A 22361-nucleotide genomic window follows, 5' to 3' on the forward strand; every position below is an offset into this window, starting at 1 on the left:
TCTTCCCCGCTCTCTTCCTGCTCTTCTCCGCGTCATTGATGATTTTTCTTCCTTCTCTGGCTATAAGATAAATTGGGATAAGAGTGAAGCACTACCCATGTCCATTGGTACTACAAAGGATGCTATCTCTGGTTTTCCATTCCATTGGCAACCATGTCGGCTCAAATATCTAGGGATATTCATTAATAGAGGATTAGATAATATTGTAGTGGACAATTTAGCTCCTTTAATCGTACAAATGCAAAGAGACTTTGACAAATGGAAAGCCCTTGGCTTATCCATTTGGGGACGAGTTCAGGCGGTTAAAATGGTTACCTTACCGCGCTTTCTGTTTGTTTTGGGTATGCTTCCTCTGAACATTCCCTTAACCACTCTTCGGTCCATTGACTTGAAAATTAAACTATTTATCTGGGGTACGGCTAAACCACGTCTCACTTTGGCCAAATTGAAATCCCACCAATTACAGGGAGGTTTGGGTCTTCCCTCTCTCGAACATTATTATCTTGCCCTTCATCTCTCACAACTCTCCTTCTTTTTGCCTAAGTCTAAAGACATTCCTCAATGGGTCCCACTCGAACGTCACTTACTGACTTTTGGCCCCGGTTTATCCCTTCTATATGGTAAGGGTACCAGTTCTTCTGACCCTAAAAATCCTGTATTATCTGCAATGTATAAATCCTGGCAAAGAAGTCATCGTATACTTAAATCCAACCCGCGGCTTCATATTAAAGCTCCTCTGTGGTTCAACTCGGCTATTCGTATTCGTGGCCGTACTTTGTCCTGGTCTACGTGGCAGCAAGCTGGCATTCATTCTTTAGAGCAACTGTTTCAGGGTGACAATTTTAAATCCTTCCCCCAACTTAGTGACGAATTTCACCTACCACCCACACAAGCTTATAAATATTCTCAGCTTCAGCAAGCTCTCACCAAACACCTACGTTCCCCACCTGAGCTGTTATCTGCTTCTCCTATTTTGTCATATCTGCATTTATGGGGGAATCTTAAAGGTGTAACTTCTGGTCTTTATAAGACTTTCCTGTATCCTCTATTTTCGCAACCTCTCTCAAAAGCTCTTCAATTGAAGTGGCAATCACGTCTGTCAGTTACTTACTCGAATACTCAATGGGATCAAATCTTAGAAGGATTGCATAAGGGTGTCCGAGAAGCTCGCCTCAAATTCTGTATTTTTAAAATCCTCCATGAATGGCATTGGTCCCCAGTCAAATTACATCATGCTAAATTACTCTCGCACTCTCTATGTTGGAGATGCTCTGCTCCCGGTTGTGATATTGCGCACATTATTTGTGAATGCCCCCGTACTAGATCATTTTGGCTTTTTATACGTAAGACTTTGGCTAGCACCATGTCGCTGCCTTTGCCCCTTACTTCTGCAAATATTATTTTGCATGATTTTCGTGGCCTTCCGAGGTTCTCCAAGCCACAGGTTCGTCTTCTCCATATTGCTTTGGCTACGGCCAAAATTTGTATCTTGCGTCATTGGAAGTCTCCCTTGTCTCCTTCCCAGGAAGAATGGTTGGTGGCAATGGTACAAACGGCTTCTCATGAACGTATCATCTATAGTCTGCAGGATCAGGCTTCCATTTTTCTTCAAATTTGGTCCCCATTCCTGGACACCACAGTAGATAACGACTCTGTCGCCTCTACTTCCTCCACTACGACTCCCTTTCCTTCTTAATTCTATCTTACTCAGCATCCTCCTTTTCCTACTTTTTTGCTTGTCTTCCACCCCCTTCCATTTCCTTTGCTTTTATCTTCCTTTTTAGTCGGTTTTGTTACTCTGGGGTTCTTATTCCTTTTCTTTTTCCTTTCCTTTTCTTCTCTGCTCTCTCCTTTTCCTATCTTTCCTTTTCTATTTTCTTCTCTCTATTTTCTTCTCTTATCTTATATTTTTACTCACATACTCCTTGCTTCATTACCTTCTAGATCATGGAATCATTGCTATTTTTTCTTGCTTATGCCATATCTTTCGTACAATGTTCTCACATGCACTATGTTTTATTTATCAATTCCTTCTGATGCACTCTCCCTCCATTTGTATATGCATTTGAATTTTCCTCTAAATTTTTTCAATAAAAAATTTCAACACAAAAATAAAAACTAAGGGACTGCTTTTTAGAGGGAAGTGACCTAAAAAGTGTTCCAACTGCTACTGCACATTTGGCTCAGAGAAACGTGAGACTATGAAATATTGGCCATATCTTGGGAGAACCTTTTGTTCACATATCAGTATTAAATCCAATGTTCTCCAGTTAGGGGGAAAGGACCAGCACATGGAAAGGGGTTTGGGTCATTTTATAATGTAGTTGGACATCGACACTTTAAACATTTGATCTCAGTCTATAAATGAAGATCTCTCCCACATTGATTTGGTCACTTGAAACTATTTCATATACACACAGGATGTTCCTTAATCACATTGAAAGAAGGAATTTAATTTCAGCCAATTCTTTATTCTCAGTTGTAGCCGTGAGACTTGAGTTTGGACTTTGCAGCAGTTCTCTGCTGGTGTTTACTGTTAATTAATTACACGAGAAAGCTGCTATTTAGTGGAAGGAGTGGCATATTGCCTTCTGAAAGAATTTCTCCTATTCCTTGGACTTTTTTAAGCACTTTGATGAGCTGGTTTTTCAAGACAGCTAAAGTTGCACTTTAAAATCTTTGTCCTTCAGAAAAGCAAGAAAAACAATTTGCATCACGGCTTACAGTTATCTAAACAGATTCCGCCCAGACAAAAAATGCAATCGTATCTTAAATTTGTCTTTGGGTTTTAAAATTAGGGGGATATTCTGAATTTTAAGATTAGGGGATTATTCGTAATATTAAGAGCACTAGCATCTTCATCAAGAAGCTTAATAGAAGTTTAGGAAAAATCAGAATATAATGAATGCATCTGACCTTTTTGTGAAAATGGAGCCCAAGAATGTAATTGTTACTTTTGGCTGTCTGGTTTTACAACCTCGAAGAAGTGATTAATGTTCCATATAGGCAGAATTGTATCTGCTAAATAAGTCTTGTAGACTATCTCTGCAAACCAAGGTTATAGGTTTTACTGTTTTTAAACATGCTAGACGTTTTTTACCTTTGTATTCGCTTTGATGTTCACTTGGTGCCTCTACATTATAAAACCTTTGTATTTGTTGCTAATTCTTCTATTTATGTATGTGATTTGTACATTGTATGATCTCTGTTGAGGTCTAAAAAATAATGAAAATGTACTTGACTTGTACTCGAATAACACGTAACTGCACCCACTTGTAAGCGCATACATCCCCCCCCTCCCACACACATTAACTTGTGCACTTTCCCCCATATAAAGGTATGGATTTGTGGATATGTTTGTTTACAACAGTCAATTATATATGAGTAGGTTAAATTGAGAATGTTTCCACACATTAGACACTAAAACACAGTGGCATATTCATCGCAGAAAAGTGTGATTTGCTTCCAAAAGTTTTTTCACTACCTGGTGCCCAGCAGTGGCCACTCTCCTTGTCATAATGTTTTCTTGATTATTACTGGTTACATTGGAAATATAGTGGTGTGTTTGTAGAAGATATTTTAGAGGTCACTACACTTAAATTTTACCTCAAAGATCAGAACAGTTTGTTTGGCTTGTATCTGTTATTATTCAGCCCATTCAACTGCAGGACGACTGAACCTAATTCCCATTCATCTAATTGTCAGAAATTGTACACTGGCTGCGGATGCGATTTAACAAAAAAAATCAAAGAATTGGTAATAGAGTTTTTAGGTCTCAGGCCTGCGTTGCACTGCGCGAGACCTTTAGTAAGTGAAAAAACTGTTTTAGCACTGACCTAGGAATCGCACACGCTCGTGCGTGTGCTTTTCCTTTTGTGCTACCCATTGGCCTTTGCCTGCATCTTTTAATAAAAGACCGCACGCAATTGGCTAAAGGCGGGCGCATTGCTCCGCCCATGGCCTATTGGTGTCTATTACGCGTTTGGTGTGAGTAATAGTCACCAATAGGCCATGTGGTTTCAATTATCGTACCCAGACACGGGCAAGATATTTGAAAGCACACGGCTCGCAGTGGCGCGCGCACCACTCGCAAGCTTCTTTGTCTTTGAAGCGGAAGTGAAAGCGAACACTTTCCCTGCTGCTTTTGTTTTTTGTTGTTTGTGCCCTGATGCCCAAACACGCTGAACACCAGACAGGACTGTGCCCAAAAGCAGCAGCCCCTGTCACAAGCGCCGCCCCCCCCAGGCAACACAAAAACATGAGTTTCCTGGAGATACCAGGGGTTGAATCCATGGCCTCCCACTAAGCTATGTGCCCTGGGCATACGAGTGCTCCGCCTCCACCACTACAGACAGCACAAATGCCGCAAAATCCGATGAGGGGGGCTGCCAGAAAGAACACCTCCTGGTGATTGCAGCTGGCCACCGCTCCACAAAGTTGTGCGGATGTGGCTAGCCACCCCCTCCCCCCAAACCAGGATTGGCCCTAAACCTGGAGTCTCTGGGATAACAAACAGGGCGGTCCCGCTTTACACCCCCCGTGTTCCAAGTCCTCTTGCCATTGCAAGAAATTACGCCAACCAATGACTTCTAGTTGTTGAGCCCTGTACTGCCCCCCCCCCCCAAGCTGCCGGGGCACACCTAATTTACTCTTAAAGAACCAGTCCATTCTTATCTGCCAAAACCTCACCCTGTGGAGCCTGCTTCCCCGCCTTACCTTGTAATCCGACTCTTTGCTCCCCTTCCTTAAACCCTCCTCAACGAGGGCCCCCACGCACCTCGCCGCTCCCCTGCCTCAGACCTCGCAGCACCCTTATGGCCCCCCCAACCCCCCGTTGCGTCACCCCAGGCCGAATTACTCTTTTTCGATAATGTGGGTGATTAATAATCTGCCCAGGATCCCACGGCGAGATCTAAACATTATTCCCTCCTCCAACGTCAGCAGTTCCCAACCCAGGGCCCCTTCGCTCCTGCATTCAACCACCCAATACACCACTCCCAAGCTGAGGCTCTCAGAGATGACCAAATCATCTGCGCAGGATCACCGCAAATTGATCCGCTCCAATACCTGGCCGCTCCACGCATAGCGCCACCTCTACCCTCTCGGTCGTGCCATGGCTGAATTTTCAAACACATCTACCCAGAGCTTTACAGTTGAGGTGATGTATGCACGGTTGGGAAGAGGCATTTGTGGAGGAAAATAGTATACTGATTCGCCTATTGTGAAAATAAATTACGATGCTCCACAGAATCAGCACAACTCTGGTGTACTGCTTGAGCAGAACCGAGATGCACAGTTGGAAGGGTTGGGAGACAGTGCCCAGGAATTTCTTGAATCCTCTCTTAGTGGAACGTCACCACTGCACCTTAAATACGATGGGTTTTATCCAGTGCTGGAAATGGAAAAAATTATTCTAGGAGCCCATAAAATGGGGGTCAAAGTGTGACAGAGGAAAGCGGGTAGAGACGCGAATGGCAGAGCTTGAAAAGCAGCCTGACAATCCACTTTTACATTTTTTGGGGAAAAAAAATTCTACTGCACAGAAATTGTAAACAAGACATTCGTGAAAGTAAATCTGTTCTAGCTTAATGGCCACAAAGAGGAACTTGTTTACTTTTTTGCATATTCATTTACCAACTATATATTCCGCATATATATTTCTAATTTTACCAGCAGTATTTAGCTTTGTGTATTAACGTTGGTTTCTTTTTTTTTTTTAAACTAAAAGCTCTGATAGGGCATTGATTAATTGAGTGTTATTTAAATCTCAGTTTCCAACCTACATTGTCTTCAGAGCCATAGAAACTGCTCTGCCATCTTCACCTTGAGAGTCAAGTGCTTTAGAGTTGTGCTTCAGGGCATCCTGGGACATGCTAACCTTTCAGAAATGTGGTACCAACGGAGGTCCAGTAACCCCTGATTACCCTTAGGGCCCCTGAACCTGCCCTCACAGGCAGGGCCACGGAGCCATTGCAATCTGTATTACTAGAGATGTCACTAAAGTGCATGTGCCTCTACATTTGTACCAGTGTAACTGTGGTTTTGTGTTTTGATTCCTATCCATAGTGTTCTTTCAGATAAAGTGTTTTTATTATGCTGGATTCTTACTATTCTTAGTACCTCATTTGCCTCAACAGAAGCTTGCTAAGTCATTTTTTAGGTCGAGCCTGGGCAGCGCATGCCATGTGCTGCTCTGCGAAGCATACTGCATTTATTTATTTTTGTTGGCCTGTGTCATTGTCCTTTGGAACATGTGGCTTTTCATTGGTCAATGGGCTTAGTAGTTCCTCCTTCGTACCGCCTTGTCTCATTTTGTAACCTCCCTTGAAGACACCCCCTGTTCCATGTGTTGTTACTTTGACGACTTTAATTCCAGCTTTTGAGCACAATTTGCTTAAATGGTTTTCACCTGCCTGCTGCAGGGAATGTGGCACTTTTTATTTAAAAAATCTTTTTTTTTTTTTGCAGAGTTTTATATAGCGCGAACTAGACCCGAACCGAATCAGGTATCAGAGCGCTTTACATAGCACCAGTTACGTTACATGAGGACGGACACACATTCATTTTAGGCACGGGAAGATTAAGTGATTTGCCCAGAATCACAGGAGGTTTTTTTGGCGTCGTTACCGAGACTCGAACCCAGATTCCGAGGTCGAGCGCCCTAGCCGTTAGGCTAACTCCTCTTCCCATTTGTTTGTCAAGTTGAGAAATAAATGCTTCTTTTTGTAAAAGCGTCCCATACCACGCTTTCAATTTAATGGTGGCTACCCCCCATTCTTTAGACACGGCTAGTCTAAGGAAAGGGGCGCGGGCCAACAGTAAAGTGAAAGCACTGCGTGGGTGCTTTTCAAACAAGCATTTGCAATTCAATAGGTGATATATGAGAGTTTAGTAAATGCGAGACCTATTGCATTCCAAATGCTTGTTTAATGTTGCCTGGGGATTCAAATGTTTTTGATAAATTAAATGGCAAACTAGAGATAGATCACAATTTGAAATTTTGTCACCAGATACTACAAACATTCTGAGGTATACAAAGAACTGGGTTGTTCTTCAGAGATCTGTTTGCAACAGGTGAAAAGTGGCATATATTAGCTTTTAGTATCCTAGAAAGGGTGTCTCTGGTGAATGCTCCTGGCCTTCCACCAGCTGATCCCTAAGACTAGAAAAGCATTTTGTGGACTTGTTGGAGGCCCATTTTGGCTCACATACAAATATTTTAGTTTAATGTATTTCGCTTGTGTCACACACATTCCCTAACTGGAAATGTAAACTTTTTTCCCACCCTCTTAGTGACCTACATTGTGATAGTGCACAGTAATTGTTCCTTCCGTGTTACGGTTCCATATTATTTTATAAACATCCGGAGTCCTTGGATCAGTTTACCCCTAATGCTTGTGAAACATTTTGGCCATTTTATGATTAACCAAGTTCAGAAGCAGCCTTTTCATGCTTTTGCAGACATTATTATCTATCTATTGTTATTTTGCCCATTTTTATCCTCCTGTGCATGCTCTTAGCCTGTAATATTGAGAACAGAATATTTCCTCTTGTTTAGACATGTTGACACCTACTTGTTACTGTCTGGCCCCCACAATACTAAGAGGCCATGGGGAGGTCATAAATGTTCTTTTAAATAGGTGCTAGCTGATTGAGACCTAACAGCACAGGAATTTGTTGAGTAACTGAGGTGTACTGGGATATTTTTGTTACTTGACCTAGAAAAACATACAGTGGAAATAGTGTGCAGACGACAGCAAGTTTTCATTGGCAAACTGCTTAGTAAATTCCCATCTTAAATTGGCAAGCTGTATACCAAATCTCCAATAAGCCTACAGTTTCCTACTTATTAATGTTATGGTGATCAGAGGAGCCATGTACCAGGTTTAACTTAGCTAGAAATGTTCAATAATAAATCGAGCATATCCTTTTCCAACTATAGTTTACTTAGTGACAAAACTGTAAATTTTCACAGGCCACAATATTAGCATGATATAGATGGCAAATGATATTGTAGAAAGAAATGCAAGCAGGGCCAAGCCGCAAAGCAAACTTAACATGAAAGACAGTTTCTCGCTAAATAATAGTGACCGGATATCAAAGCAAAAAACTGAAGTCCCAAAAGTGAGTTCACCGGGAGTTTTAAATAAGCAGGACCGTCCTGGAAAATGTGATTGGACGGACTCCAGATCACAGCAGGGATCCCAGGATAAGTTGATGCACTGTGTTGCCCCTCCAGTCACAGCAAATTAAGACGACAAGTCCAAAACTCAAAAACTGTTTTTCAAGGTTTTCCGTCTGATTTATACCTTTTCCTCCTCAGTTATTGTGTTTCATTCACATTACCCTGTCCGCTTCCATTGCCTGTCGGTTACTGAACCTTTTTAGATTGCATTTTTGATGTTGTTGTTATGCGTTGTAAATGCTGTTGTTCGAAAGGCTGCCAGCCAAAAGAGTTCATACCATTTAATTGGATTACATTCTGGCAAAATGTAGAAATACATGAATGCTAAAATCCAGTAATCAATTGCAGGTATCTAAGATATGATGCAGCACATTAAGCAGAACTTCTGTAGCCTGATCATGAAACTGAATTGTAGTAGAATATTCTCTTTTTTTTATTGTTCCTCTGTAGTTTTCGAGAAGACGGTGTTGGCGTCCAATTGTTGAATATTCCAGCAGGACAACTTTTTACATCTTTGAATCAAGATAACTAATTTCTAGTCTTTATGGTAGACAATTTGCAAATAATGTGCCCATACACACACACACACACACACGCACTTAGACGCTTTATCGATTGTTAGCTCTCATGTATTCTGATTCCCCCAAACTCTCTTTTATGATTTAAGTAATAGCCCAGATATTATTGAAATGGCCAAAAAAATTAGTACACTGCAGTCCCTAAACAATAGCATGTAAATTGCTGCACTGCAGCTCATTTCAAATCCAAGCATGAAGTGCTTGCAGCCCAATGTCTGAAGGTCAGAAAAGTGTTCACTGAAAGGGGAGCCATGTAAAATAATCCAACGTTTCTCCATCTCTCCCAGCATCCTACAACTCAAGATATGGTCACGTGACCAGTGCCACAGCAATCCAACATGTTGATGTTGATAGTGGTACTGGAAAACCAGCCATTTATGACCGGCAATGCTTGCGATTGTGGTCTGGTGACAAACCTTGTCAGATTGAGCAAGATGGCTAACCATATTGTCAGAGTGCTGGCCATTTAGCAATAAGTAAATATGTGATGGGTACATCAGTAGTATGTCATCCACTATATAGAGAAAATTGGAACCTTGAGAAATTCCTAATGGTGACTATTGTTTTATGTTGCACTTGGACATGTCCTAAAAATTCAACATTAAATTTCTGTAACATACGTTTCTAATTTGCTATAGTGAACTTTTAGTTTTGTTTGGATATCAGAAGATGTTTCGGCCATTACATTAGACTGTAAATCGTTCCAGGTACATTTTATGCCCCTTAATCAAAATCACTGCCATGAGGATCTTTGCTGCTGTCTCTAATACCGGGTTTCAGAACCAGGGGTGGAATGTGACTGATGTACTCTGCATGGCTTGATGCGAGGAATGTGGAGCCTGAATGTAATGTAAGGCGTCTTCTCTCTTAAAATTGTGGAGAAGTAGAAATACGCTTCCTTCTCCATGACCCTGAAGCAGACAAGACTATTATGTTGGTAACAAAATGGATTTTGATCCACAAGGGGAGAGTCCTAGAGGATGTCCTCCACCCACTTGTGAGACACAACTTCACCAGAGGGTTCAGCTTTGCCAGAAGAGATTCCTTTGTAGTGTCTGGAGAGTACAGGGTCAAAGGATCAGGTCACTGGACATTGACTCACTGGTGGATGTGCACATTTTAAAATGATTTCTATATGTGGCTTGGGAGACTTCCTGAACAGAATGTGGGCTGCATTCAGGATCTTCTTTAACATCTGGATCACAACTTTGATGAACACATCTTATATGAAAGAGACACGTTAGTGATAGATTCCTTACCTTAAAATATCCCCAGGCATCAGACTGGATCCGGAAAGTTTTGCTTAGCAATACCCCTACGTGTAAGTAGGTGGTGTCGTGCAGCTCCGCGTCCGTCGCTGGCGTCGTATGCGCCGAGATGACATCACAGAGACTACTTAGGCGCCACCCATGCGCGCTGATGTCAGTTCTTTCTTTTTCCACGCCGAAAGTGCAGATCTGGATTGAGCACGTAGCTCCGTAATTTTTTGACTACTCTTTTGACACTTTTGTCTCCCCTTCTGTCTCCTGGTGCTTGCAGGGATGCCCAGCTTTAAGTCTTGTGGGTCGTGTCACCGTAACATGTCGGTGGCGGACCCCCACGACGTGTGCCTCTACTGCCTAGAGACCGACCATGACTCCCGTAACTGCCTAGACTGTCAAGCCATGGCCCTGAAGTCCCTGCGGGAGCGCAGCCGGAAGTTGCTGGAAGTTCGGCATCCCTCTCACCGCCGCTCCGCGCCTAGGGGCCATTCCCGGGACCGGTCGCGGGACCAGTGCCGTCGCTTATCGGACTCCAAGTCTTCATCTTCAGATTCCGGTAAGCAACGCCATAAAAAGAGGTTGAAGAAGCGCGTTTGCTCTCTGACGTCCCCCCGTCGCTCCCCGGAGGTGGACAGGGGCTCCCCCCCTACGGCTCCTTTGGAGCCAGGGAATCCTGCTGCCTACCCGCTATACCTGGGGCCGTCGGCGACTCCCGAACAGGTGCAAGAGTTTCTTGCTGCCTTGGGCTGCCTTTACAGGCCTCGGGCTCCCACCGGCACGCCTTCGGGCCCCGCGGTCCCGTGTCCAGAGCCTGTTGGCCCGGCGGCTCCGCCACTGGCACCGGCGCCACAGGATCCTGCGCCGCTGGCTTAGGCCTCGGCACCACGAGGTGTAGCGCCGCCGGCTCCGGCACCACCCTCTGCTCCGCGCCAGACGCCGCACTGGGTGCCATTTCTTCCACCCCAGCTGCGGTTCCCTGAACATGTTGTTCCGACCTGGGATCTCCACCCCTGCCGGCACCGTTCCTGGCGCTGTTTGTCCCCTCCCGGCTTCGCCTCCGCCTCCGCCACCTGCCCCAGCTACACCGGAGCCGGGCGAAGACTGGGACGGGTCCCTGGACCCCCTCGCTGGGCAATGTGATTCCGAGCAGGATTGGGTGGATGACCTTGAGGATGCAGGCGGGCTGGATGTGTCTTCGGACCCGGGGTTTGCCTCTCCTCCGCCTACCTTGGAGGAGGGTGCCTCCTACACCGTGGTGCTCCGTCTGGCAGCGGAGGCTCTCCATCTCGACCTTCCTACGGTGGCCCTCAAGACCAACTTCCTTACTGAAGTGCTCCAGACGGCGTCTGCATCGTCGAAGCCGCTGCTCCCTTTTAATGAATCCCTCACCGAAGTCCTTTTGGGCACTTTTTTTAGACCGGCCACTGGGGCACCAATGGATAAAAACGTTGCTAGGCGTCATCGTCAGGTGCCCGGTGATCCCGCCTTCCAGACCGCTCAACCCACGCCTGAGAGCCTGGTCATTCAAGCTTCGACGTCGCAGAGTGCCTTTCCCTCGGCTCCGCCGGACAAGGACTCTAAGCGGCAGGACCAATTTGGCAAGAGGTTGTTCTCCTCAGCCAGCTTGGGGCTGCGGTCAGTTAACACCGCCTGCTTGTTGGGCCTATACTCCCATGCAGTGTGGGATTCTGTGGCCCAGGTCTTGCCTCAGTGTTCTGAGGAGGTCCAGGCTGTCCTTTCCAAAGCGATTGCGGAGGGTAAGGATGCGGCGAAGTTTGCCATCCCTTGCGGTTTGGATACCGTTGCAGTGCATGCCTGGTTGCGTTCCACTGGGTTCTCACCCGATGTCCAGGGTTCGCTCATGGACATGCCCTTTGATGGTTCTCACCTCTTTGGCGATAAGGTCGATAACGCCCTGGAGCTCTTTAAAGACTCCCAGGCTACGGCCAAGTCATTGGGTCTTTCTACGAAGAACCCTACCACGCCTGGTTTTCGTTGCTTTCGTGGCCATGGAAGGTGCACTCAGGCACCTCCTTCCAACAAACCTGTGCAGAACCAGCCTCAGAGCGGCCGCGGATTCCGCAGGGGCAGGTCGGACAACCAGCGCTCGGGTCAGTCCACCTCCACCCCCGCTGCTGCTGCCTCTAAGGCTTCCTAATGCGAGTTTCAGGGAGCACCCCATGCCGGTGGGTGGCAGGGTTCGCCACCACCTCCAACACTGGCGCGAGATTACATCAGACAAGTGGGTGCTGCAGATAATCCACCATGGTTACTCGCTCCCCTTTCTGTCCTCCCCTCTAGCCATGCCACCTCAGAACCACCGCATGTCGGGGGATCATTTGGCTCTTCTCCGTCAGGAAGTCACGGCCCTCTTGGCCAAGGGAGCCATTGTGTGCGTTCCCGGTCAGGAAGTATGGAGTGGTTGTTATTCCCACTACTTTATGGTCCCCAAAAAGGAAAGGGGGAGCTTGTGCCCCATCTTGGACCTCCAGGACGTCTATCGCTTCCTTCTGAAGGAGAAGTTCAAGAATCTGACTCTGGCTCAGGTCCTGACTGCACTGGACCCTGGAGACTGGATGGTAGCGTTGGACTTGCAGGACGCTTATTTCCGTCTTCCTGTCCTGCCGGCCCACCACCACTACCTGCGGTTCACGGTAGGCAAGAAGCATTTTCAGTTTGCCGTGCTCCCCTTCGGCCTTACCACTGCCCCATGGGTGTTCACGAAAGTGATGGCGGTGGTCGCAGCTCATCTGCGCAGGTTAGGGGTGTCAGTCTTCCCCTACCTCGACGACTGGCTGTTGAAGGCGGGCTTGCCCCAGACGGTTGTCACCCACCTCCAGGCTTTCGTAGATCTCCTGCATGCTAGAATTCTCCATCAATGTGCCGAAGTCGCACCTGAGTCCCTCTCAGAAGCTCCCCTTCATCAGAGCGGTTCTGGATTCAATGCAGTTTCAGATTTATCCTCACGAGCAGCGAGTCTGGGATATTCAGGCTATGATTCCGATCTTTCAGCCTCTATCCCGGGTTTCCGTCAGGATGACTCTCCGGCTTCTGGGCCTGATGGCCTCCTACATCTTGCTGGTGGCGCACGCCAGATGGCATATGCGGAATCTGCAGTGGGACCTGAAGTTCCAGTGGGCACAGCATCAGGGCAACCTGTCCGATCGCGTCCAGATCTCGGAGGGCGTGGCACAGCAGTTGTAGTGGTTGCTCACGAATTGCGATTGGGTCAGTGGCAGATCCCTCTCCCTCCCCCAACCGGAGCATACAGTTGTGATGGATGCGTCCCTCCTGGGATGTGGAGGCCACTTGGGAGAGGCGGAGATCAGAGGCCTCTGGTCTCCGGCAGAGTCCCGGCTCCAGATCAGCCTTCTGGAGCTTCGGGCGATCCGACTTGCACTAAAGGCATTCCTCCCCTCTATTCGGGGGAGTGTAATGCAGGTGTTCACGGACAACACCACCGCCATGTGGTACTGCAACAAACAGGGCGGGGTGGGGTCGTGGTCCCTATGTCAGGAGGCTCTCCGCCTCTGGACATGGCTGGAACGTCAAGGCATTACCGTGGTGGTTCAACACCTAGCTGGTTCTCTGAACACCAGGGCGGACAAACTCAGCCGCTTGTGCATGATGGATCACAAATGGCGTCTGAACTTGGGTGTGGTGCAAGGTCTCTTTCAGCAGTGGGGAGATCTATTCACCACCGAAGAGAATGCGCAATGTCATCAGTTCTGCACGTTGGAATTTCCAAGGCTGCACTTGCTCGGAGACGCCCTTTCGCCGCGAGTGGAGCTGCGGTCTGTTGTACGCCTTTCAGCCTATACCACTTCTGCCCAGAGTGCTGAAGAAGGTCAGGCGTGACCGGGCCCGAGTCATTCTTGTGGCTCCGGACTGGGCTCGAACAGTATGGTATCCCGAGCTACTCTGTATGAGCGTCGATCCCCCGATCCGTTTGCGTCTTCGGGAGGATCTTCTGTCGCAGCAGCAGGGGACGGTCCTCCACCCGAACCTGTCCAGTCTCCACCTCCGTGCGTGGAGATTGAGCGGCGGCAGTTGACACCTTTTGATCTTCCTTTCGAAGTCTGTGATGTCATTTTGGCTGCCAGGCGTCCTTACACTAAGACGGTGTACGCCGGCAGGTGGAACAGATTTGTGGCATGGTGCACAGCGAAGCCTGTGGATCCCCTTTCTGCCCCTCTTTCTGATGTTCTTTTGTTCCTTCTCTCTTTGGCCCAGGAGTGCTCTGCGTTGGGCACTGTCAAAGGTTATTTTTCAGCCATCTCCACCTTTCTGCGGCTTCCAGATCAGCCTCCTCTTTTTCAGTCCCCAGTTGTTAACCGCTTTCTCAAGGGCATTACACACACGTTTTCTCCCGTGCCTTTCATAATGACTCAATGGGACTTAAATCTGGTCTTGACTTTTCTGATGTGCGCTCCCTTTGAGCCTCTTCATAACTGTCCTTTACGTCTTCTTACTCTAAAGACGACTTTCCTGGTGGCTATCTCCTCTGCCAGAAGAGTGAGTGAGCTCCAGGCTCTTTCTTCCAAACCTCCTTTACTTTCTGTTCATCCGGACAAGGTGGTTTTAAGGACCCGTCCTTCTTTCTTGCCAAAGGTTGTCACGCCCTTCCACATTGAGCAGACCATCACTTTGCCCACCTTCTTTACGCCTCCACAACCTTCCAGGGAAGAGGAGATGTTTCACCGTCGGGACCCAAAACGTGCGCTCGCTTTCTATCTGCAGCGTACACAACAGTTCTGGGTGAATTATCAACTTTTTGTTGCCTACGTGGGTGCCAAAAAAGGTTGGGCTGTGCACAACGAACCATTTCCTGGTGTGTTGTTTTGTGCATCAAAGCATGTTACTCCTTGGCCAAGAAGGAGCCTTGGCCAAGAAGGAGCCTCCTGTGGGGCTGTGTGCCCATTCGACCAGAGCAACTGCAGTCACTACTGCCTTGGGACACAGCGTTCCCTTGCAGGACATTTGTCAGGCAGCTACGTGGGCCTCGCTACACACGTTTACAAAGCACTACTGTCTTGACAGTCAGGTCCACAGGTCCAGAGAGACTGCTTCTTTGGCCGCTCTGTGCTCTGTGACTTTTTGGTGTAATTTCATTCGCAGACCCACCACCGGTGTTGGTATTGCTGGGGTATCTATTCTAAGGTAAGGAATTTATCACTAACGTGTTTCTTTCAGATGGACAAATTACTACTTGTGTAACGATAGATCTGTAAGAGACATCTCGGTGCATACGACGCCAGCGACGGACGCGGAGCCGGACGACGCCACTTACTGACACGCTAAGCAAAACTTTTCGGATCCAGTGTGACGCCTGGGGATATTCTAAGGTAAGGAATCTATCACTAACTAATGTCTCTTACAGATATATTGTTACACCAGTAGTAACTTGTGTTTCACCTGCTTTCGTTGGTACTGAACAGTTTGTGCCCTGCTAGACAAGTGGCGTGTGTATCAAACTGCAAGACTGCCATGAGTAAGTGAGATTGCTAGGAGTAACTGATTTTTAGTTACCTGGAAATAACTTTGTGCTGACTCTTGTCCTCTGTGTGGATGACTGGGCTGACACTAGAGGCTGAGTGATTACCCCATCTATAGTATTGAGCAACAACTGCAGGCCTTCTAATGCTTGTGTACATGGCCGTAACCCCGTCTTTTGATTGCAGGTTACGATGGCTGCATACAAGTTGCCTGGCAATTGCGACATGGCTGCATGTTGATGCTGTGCTGGTAGAAAAGGCTTGAAATATTCTTGTTCAGGCACAGTAGTGAGATGAGCTGAAGAAGTCATTACACTGCTCCAAAGGTGTGGAGGGAATGTGATATAGGTGGACGAAGCAAACTTTTTTACTGCCATGGGTCTTGTTTTCTGTTACTGTCTGAATCCAAGTTACTAATATTGCAGGTGACTCATGTTTTTTACAGCCCGCTTCGGAACATGCTTGCTGTTTTATACAAGCATCCAATTTTTTGTTTTGCCGGTGTGCCGTTACTTAGGCTTTTAAATGATGAGTGATAGGCACCAGGCATTTTCTACTGATCTGCACTCCACCTGTCTTGTTGAAAGTTTTATGTTTTTTGATTAACTGAAATGAACTTTACCTGTTACCCAAGTGTCATTGAGCGATGCATAGACACAGCTTAACTATAGGTTGTGTACCATTCTATTTCCCTGTTAGACCACTGAAGGATGGATAATTTTTAGTATACTTCCCACTGCCCACAAAAAGCCAAATGGAAGCTGCAGTGTACCATAATGCATTTCATCTGGTAATGAACACATTTTTTGAACAATGAGCAAAGAAGATCAGCAAAGCGAGGGAGAGACAAATTACATTGTACACGTATCTTCAAACAACAATATCATTGTAAAATTGTGATTTTGACCTAACATGAGGTGGGGAGGAATTGTTTTAGGGCAGTAGGAATCCGCATCTAACCTTCCAGTGCTTTGGAAGTATACTCAAAAACAGTTTAGTCCATGTGGGATTGGTGAATGACAAAACAAAGCACCTTGATTAAACTTGCCAGCAGATACTTTACCATCTGCTGCTGTCCGAATGAAAGTGGGGTGGCATAGAAATTGAATAGGAGGTTAATCGATCAATGAGACTTGTAAAGAGCGGCTAATCACCCGTGAGGTCGAGTCCATTCCTGAATTCTAGCAGAGAGGCTAAGGTACAGGGGTGAAGGGGGAGGTCGTTCCAAGACTTGACAGCAATAAGAGAAAGCGTCCTCTACCGTTGCTTTGGCAGATGCAGATTGGGGGGATAAAAGGGAAATGGAGGCAGAGCACAGATGTTTGGTGGAAGTTCAGGCTGTGGTTGATATATGGTCGTCCTTGGTTGTTTAGGGCTTTGCAGGTGTGGATCAGCATCTTGAATTGAAATGTCTTCTGAATGGGCAGCCAGTGTAGCTTCCTGAGGTGGAGGGTGATGTGGGTTCTTTTGGGGAGGTTGGGGATGAGTCTGGTCGCTGAGTTCTGTATGGTTTGTAGTCTTTTCAGGAGGTGTGAGGTGATTCCCACATAGAGGGTGGTGCTGTAGTCCAGCCGGCTGGTGACATGTAAAGGGTAAGGAACCAGGTGGAGGAGCCTTGTTGATATGGTTTCTCATGGTGAGCTTGCTATCCATGATTATGCCAAGTTTGCAGGTGTGGTCTTTCTGAGTTGTTGAGGGTCCTAGTTTGGAAGGCCACAAAGAGTCGTTCCTTGACGAGGCATTGTTCTTGAAGATCAGTGGTTCCGTTTTGTCGGTGTTGATTTTCAGTCAGTTGTTTTTTATCCTGTCGGTGATACTTGTGGCCATATTGGTATCTATTTTCTGTACCTCTGTTTAAGGGAGAAACCTTTAAATCAAGGCTGTTGTCCATGCATTACTTTACAAGCAAATTTGATTGTAGGATACCAAGCACATTCCACACAAGAATGGGCTTCAACAGCAAACTTGTTGGGCAACAGTCCCTTTGTTCACCTGTTCAGTTCAACACCCACAAGTGCTTTGATGTTATTTCTTGTGCAGAAATGTTGATGGGCTATTCTTAAAGACTTCGCTCCCTAATAGGCACATGTTCTGTATGGTGCATCCTCTTGCTGAAATACTCTGCTGAGTGTGGCCAAAAGTTAAGTACAAATCAGTTTGCCCATATGGGAGTCTTGTGTAGGTGAATGTCCAACTCCTGTTGTTATCCTATAGTTGGCACATGTTCGTTATGATGCATTGTTTTGGTGCAGTGTAAAATAGGCTCCCTATAGGGTTTTGTGATTAATAAGAAAGGCTGTTTATTCAACAGTTTCTCCTTAAATAAGGAAGAGTGTGTGTCTCAGGCCCCGTACATTACTTGCAGTTTATTGTAAACGAAAGAGAGAAGTTTCTACTCACAAAGTTTTGACTGCAAACTATACGCTTTCTGGTGGCTTAGCCCTACAAAGGTACCTTGCTTTCACCTTTACCTCTCGGTCATTGTGAGATCACGGCTGAACAGAGCACTTTGCACTTTACATTATTTTGCACATTTTATCTACGTCAAAGAAGGTAGTTCCTGCCCCCATATTGCATACTTTGGACTCAAGATCTCACATAGCAGCCTTTTCTTACTTGCAGTGCCTGCGAAATAAAACTGTCATTATTGCTGTTTTAAATTACATCTAAAGTTCCCTGAGACTACGATCTTAATATTGAAACTTTTTGGTGTCGATTTGCTATTATATTATTTAATGGATCTTATCTGAAGTTTTTATGGTGTATTATTTGTACTGTGTATTTTATGATGAATGTATGTCTTTTGTCCTTTAACCCCTTAAGTGCTCCCGTCGGCCAACGGCCGCCGCGAGCTGTATATCCGTAGTGTTGCGCACGTCCGTTGGCCGACGCGGCCCCGCCTACTCATTAAAACTGTCGCTCCGCGGCGGAATTCGTGCCTCGGTTAAATATGGAAGAATGCATGTCCAGGTACGCCTACTAATATGAAGCTAGCATGTTTTGGTGAGCAGTTACCTTTATGATCATTTTGGGGTTAAGAATTCTCTACATTAAAAGCTTAAGTGCTTTATAACAGTTGAGTAATTGTGATACATATTACAAAAATTGGTGAATGGTCCATCTGCTGCATTAGGTGTGTATTGATCTCGGTGCCACTCTAAATACAACGGACAAGAGGTAGATTTCCCGTTCTTCCAAACTCTAATAAGGCCATTCACTGTAATGCACTTGTGATGTGGGGAATGGGGCATCTGCCTTGTTTGTGACAGAATTTATCAGCAGATATTCTACTATTTACCACTTTCAGAAGGGACGTGGAGTAGTGTATTCACTGAATTTGAGATCCTGTTACGAGACCTAAGTTTTCAAAATCCTCAACCTCATGCTAGAACCATTTTGTATACCTCAAATTCACAGTTAGTCATGCAAGGTTTTCCTGATCCCAAATTCTGATAACCTACCCAACCAGATACATTCATTTATCAGTGTGTGATGACAAAAAAATATAGTTTCTTTTGGAAGATGTCCAGTATAACAGGTTTTCTTTTTAATACTTGTAGGAGACGATGCCACCACCTTCCCAAACTACTTTTTCTGGCCTTCATCTTCCATTTGTTGGTTTTACATACACAAGCAATTGGTAAGTACAAATTCTCTTTTGTAATCTTGTATGCAGGTGAACATCTACAATCGTTTACTCACATCTTGTAAGTTAGTGATGAGGTTTGAAGAGTTGGAAGGGTCCTATGCCACATATCTTGGAGATAAAGTTCATAGCCTGTTTTTAGAGGCTTCCCACACTGTAAATGAGAAAGAATTGTTGTTTCGGCTATTTCTTAGGACCAACTTGAAACTGTGTGAGTCAAGTGCAATAAAGTATGAAAGCATATCCTAATTGCATGGTAATGCACCCTTCAGTTGAATCATAGTTTGGTTTGCACTGTTCCTGTCACTATAAATCAGCAGCATAACTTTGTTTTCATTAAATCAAAACATAATACAAAACACATATTTGGGCCAAAACTTTCTTAAATTGTAAACGAAGACCATCACAAGACTGTGAGGTACCCTTATTAGTGCACAGTAGGTATGCAGTAATATGGTGAATGCTGAGCATTTTATGTGTGACCACAAAAAGCAACATGAATAACAAAATTAACAGAAAAATGTTTCCTAAAGGTGACACAATATGGCTGAATGATTGTGAATGTCCGTGGAGAATATTGCTGGTATGGGTTTGGTGAAGAATCATCATTTAAAAAAAAAAAAACATTTTTTAAAAAAAGCTAAAGCTTATTTTTGTTAGATTACCATCTTGTCTTATTTTTGAGAATGTTTTTTGTTTTTAGATAGCATTTGCTGTCTCATTTATATTGACATATTAGAGTGTTGTTCATGCCTGATATTGTTATTGCCTACGTTTGTGATATTGTTGCTGTCAAACTCGGAAGGATGAAAGGTTGAGTTGGCAACATTTACAGGTATCCCCAGCAAGTACTCAACTCACCAAGCCATGACAAAATGGTTGATCTAAATATTTGTTTTATTTCAGACATCATAAAGTTGATCCTTAATGTATATATGCCTGCTGGAAGTGTTTCTCTGTGATAGTGTCTTTTGATGGCTGACTGGCTACTTTAACTTTGACTTGCACCTTTATGTTTGCATCTCTATTTTTGAAAACATGTTATACTTTTACAGCTACAATGCTGAGAATGTTGTTATTGATGAACTTGCTTCACTACATTCCGAACCTAGCGGCCCAAAACTACCTCTTCATCCCCTACGATCAACCTCCACCTCCCAGACCGATAACACCAAAATATTACCTACATTTAGAAACCTTGAGAACTTTGAAAAAAATTGGTGCACTCCACTTCACCATCCACACAAGTGTCTGCTTAGTTAAGTCCATCCATTGAAAACTCATAGGAGTTATAAATGACTGTACTTTGGCAACAAACAGAAACTGAGCATTGAAGAAGATGGCTGTTCGGATTACTAAAAAGATTAATAGCCAGCGAAAAGCTGTATTCACCACTGATAAATGAGAAAATCCTCCTCTACCACTAAATTATCAATTTTCTGCGCTGAAAGAAAATTGTGCAAGAAATTATGAACAAAAATGACCGAAGTAACTTTTCAATAGGTAATAAAACATGTCGCATGAGATCCTTGTTATCAGCTCTTATGGAATCTGATTTGAAGTCATTCCCATAGTCTTAGCCAAAAATAACCAGGACATCATGTACCATTGATGGATTACCTGTACTCTCCCAAGTGAGCCAGAATGGGGCACACTCACTAGAAAAGCCTTGCCCCTGATATATCCTGGTCTGTCTTCAATCCTGTCAGTCAAGCATATCTTAGAAATGGAATTGACAATACAAAATATGCAGCAAAATCATGCGACCCTCAAACCATCCTTTCTTTCTAATAGAGAATTCTAACTGCAGATTCCTCCCCTTTGAATATTCCCCAAGCACTGTTGATGCCTGCAGCTCTGCGGTGACGTTGTCTGTTCTGGATGCGACTTGTGCTGTGAAGGTATATGTGCCACCCTGGTGCACTGACATCTGTTCCTCCTTTCTGCACCAACAGCATGGATACAGAGAACTACTTAGGCAATTTTTTGACCAAATTGTTCAACACTTTTGTTGATCTTTTTGGAGCAATTGTTTCCAGTGTTCTAAGAATATATCCCAGAACAAACCTATGGGTTTTAAACCTTTTGGGTAATGTCACCAACAGATTCCCATTGGTCTGTCTGTAGTGCCTGGGGTCGGACCACGACTGAGGCCTGTGCCCGGACCACGACTGAGCCCTGTGCCGACTGTTGGTTAAAGTACCGGAAGGTAAATCAGGAGAGAACATGAAGCTCCTCATGACGCGGGATAAAAAGGCTCCATGTCGTTCACAGTCCTGCCATGTGGTATTTCAAGCATAGTCATCTTTGAAGTTCAAGTCATCGTCTAAGCCAGGCAAGTCGAAGAAGCATCAGAATAAGTAGTTTAAGTGTTCTTTAGCTTCTCTGCCACGCTCCCGCACTCTCCCTACGGAGCCAGTGTCAACGCCTCCCAAATTCATTGGAGCCGGATGAATCTCTGCCCAAATTAGGGAGTTTTACACAGCCTTGCGCTCCATTTTTCAGCAACCAACTTCCTCTGGTGCGCCTTCAAGCCTCATGGACCTGGCAGATGACCCAGCTCGGATACTACCTATTAGTCCGCCCTGACACAAGATTGGCCCATTGGAATTTCTCACAGATCTCAACTGAGTCTGGCAGAGTCAGTTTCCCCAGCGCCACTTCTGACATCACCAGCTCCACCCTGCGACCCAAAACCCATCACCTTGTCTGACTCTGAGTAGGCTCAGCCACAACACCGTTCACCCTCAACACCAGCGCCGACTGGACTACGCCAACTGCTGGTTTGGATACGCAGCCTTTGTACTTTGACAGACCCATCTTTGGAACGGATGATGACGCGATGCCTATGGGCTTACGCACCCAGCCGTAACATGTGGGCAACTGGTACGGGCGGCAGGTAAATGCCAGTGAACTGGACAAGTATCCAGACTGTGGCTTGTTCTCTCCTCCCTGCCTTTCCACGGAGGAAGATGTATCCTTCTCCATTGTGGCATGGAGGGCAGCAGAGATCCTCGATGTGCAGCTTTTCTACCTTGAGGTCAAGACAAATGTCCTGACTGAGATGCTTTAGCTGGGGCTAAGCTCTGCAGAGTCCCTACTCCCTTTTAATGGAGTCTTCAAGGATAGTCAACATGGGGCCTACCATATTCTGCACAGTGACGCCCAGGAACAGGATGATTGCATTCCACCACC

The 22361-nt window shown here is 45.4% G+C and overlaps 1 protein-coding gene across 2 annotated transcripts in view; it reads left to right on the plus strand.

Moving 5' to 3' along the window:
- CDC42BPA (CDC42 binding protein kinase alpha) overlaps positions 1-22361 on the plus strand; it is a 1077984-nt gene that overhangs the window by 594922 nt on the left and 460701 nt on the right. For both annotated transcript variants that reach the window (XM_078649868.1, XM_078649869.1), the window contains exon 9: positions 19081-19160. In XM_078649868.1, the coding sequence (XP_078505994.1) occupies positions 19081-19160 (80 nt within the window). The remainder of the gene's footprint in view (positions 1-19080; positions 19161-22361) is intronic.

This window comes from Lissotriton helveticus, chromosome 6 (genome assembly GCF_964261635.1).
Source record: "Lissotriton helveticus chromosome 6, aLisHel1.1, whole genome shotgun sequence".
Lineage (NCBI taxonomy): Eukaryota > Metazoa > Chordata > Amphibia > Caudata > Salamandridae > Lissotriton > Lissotriton helveticus.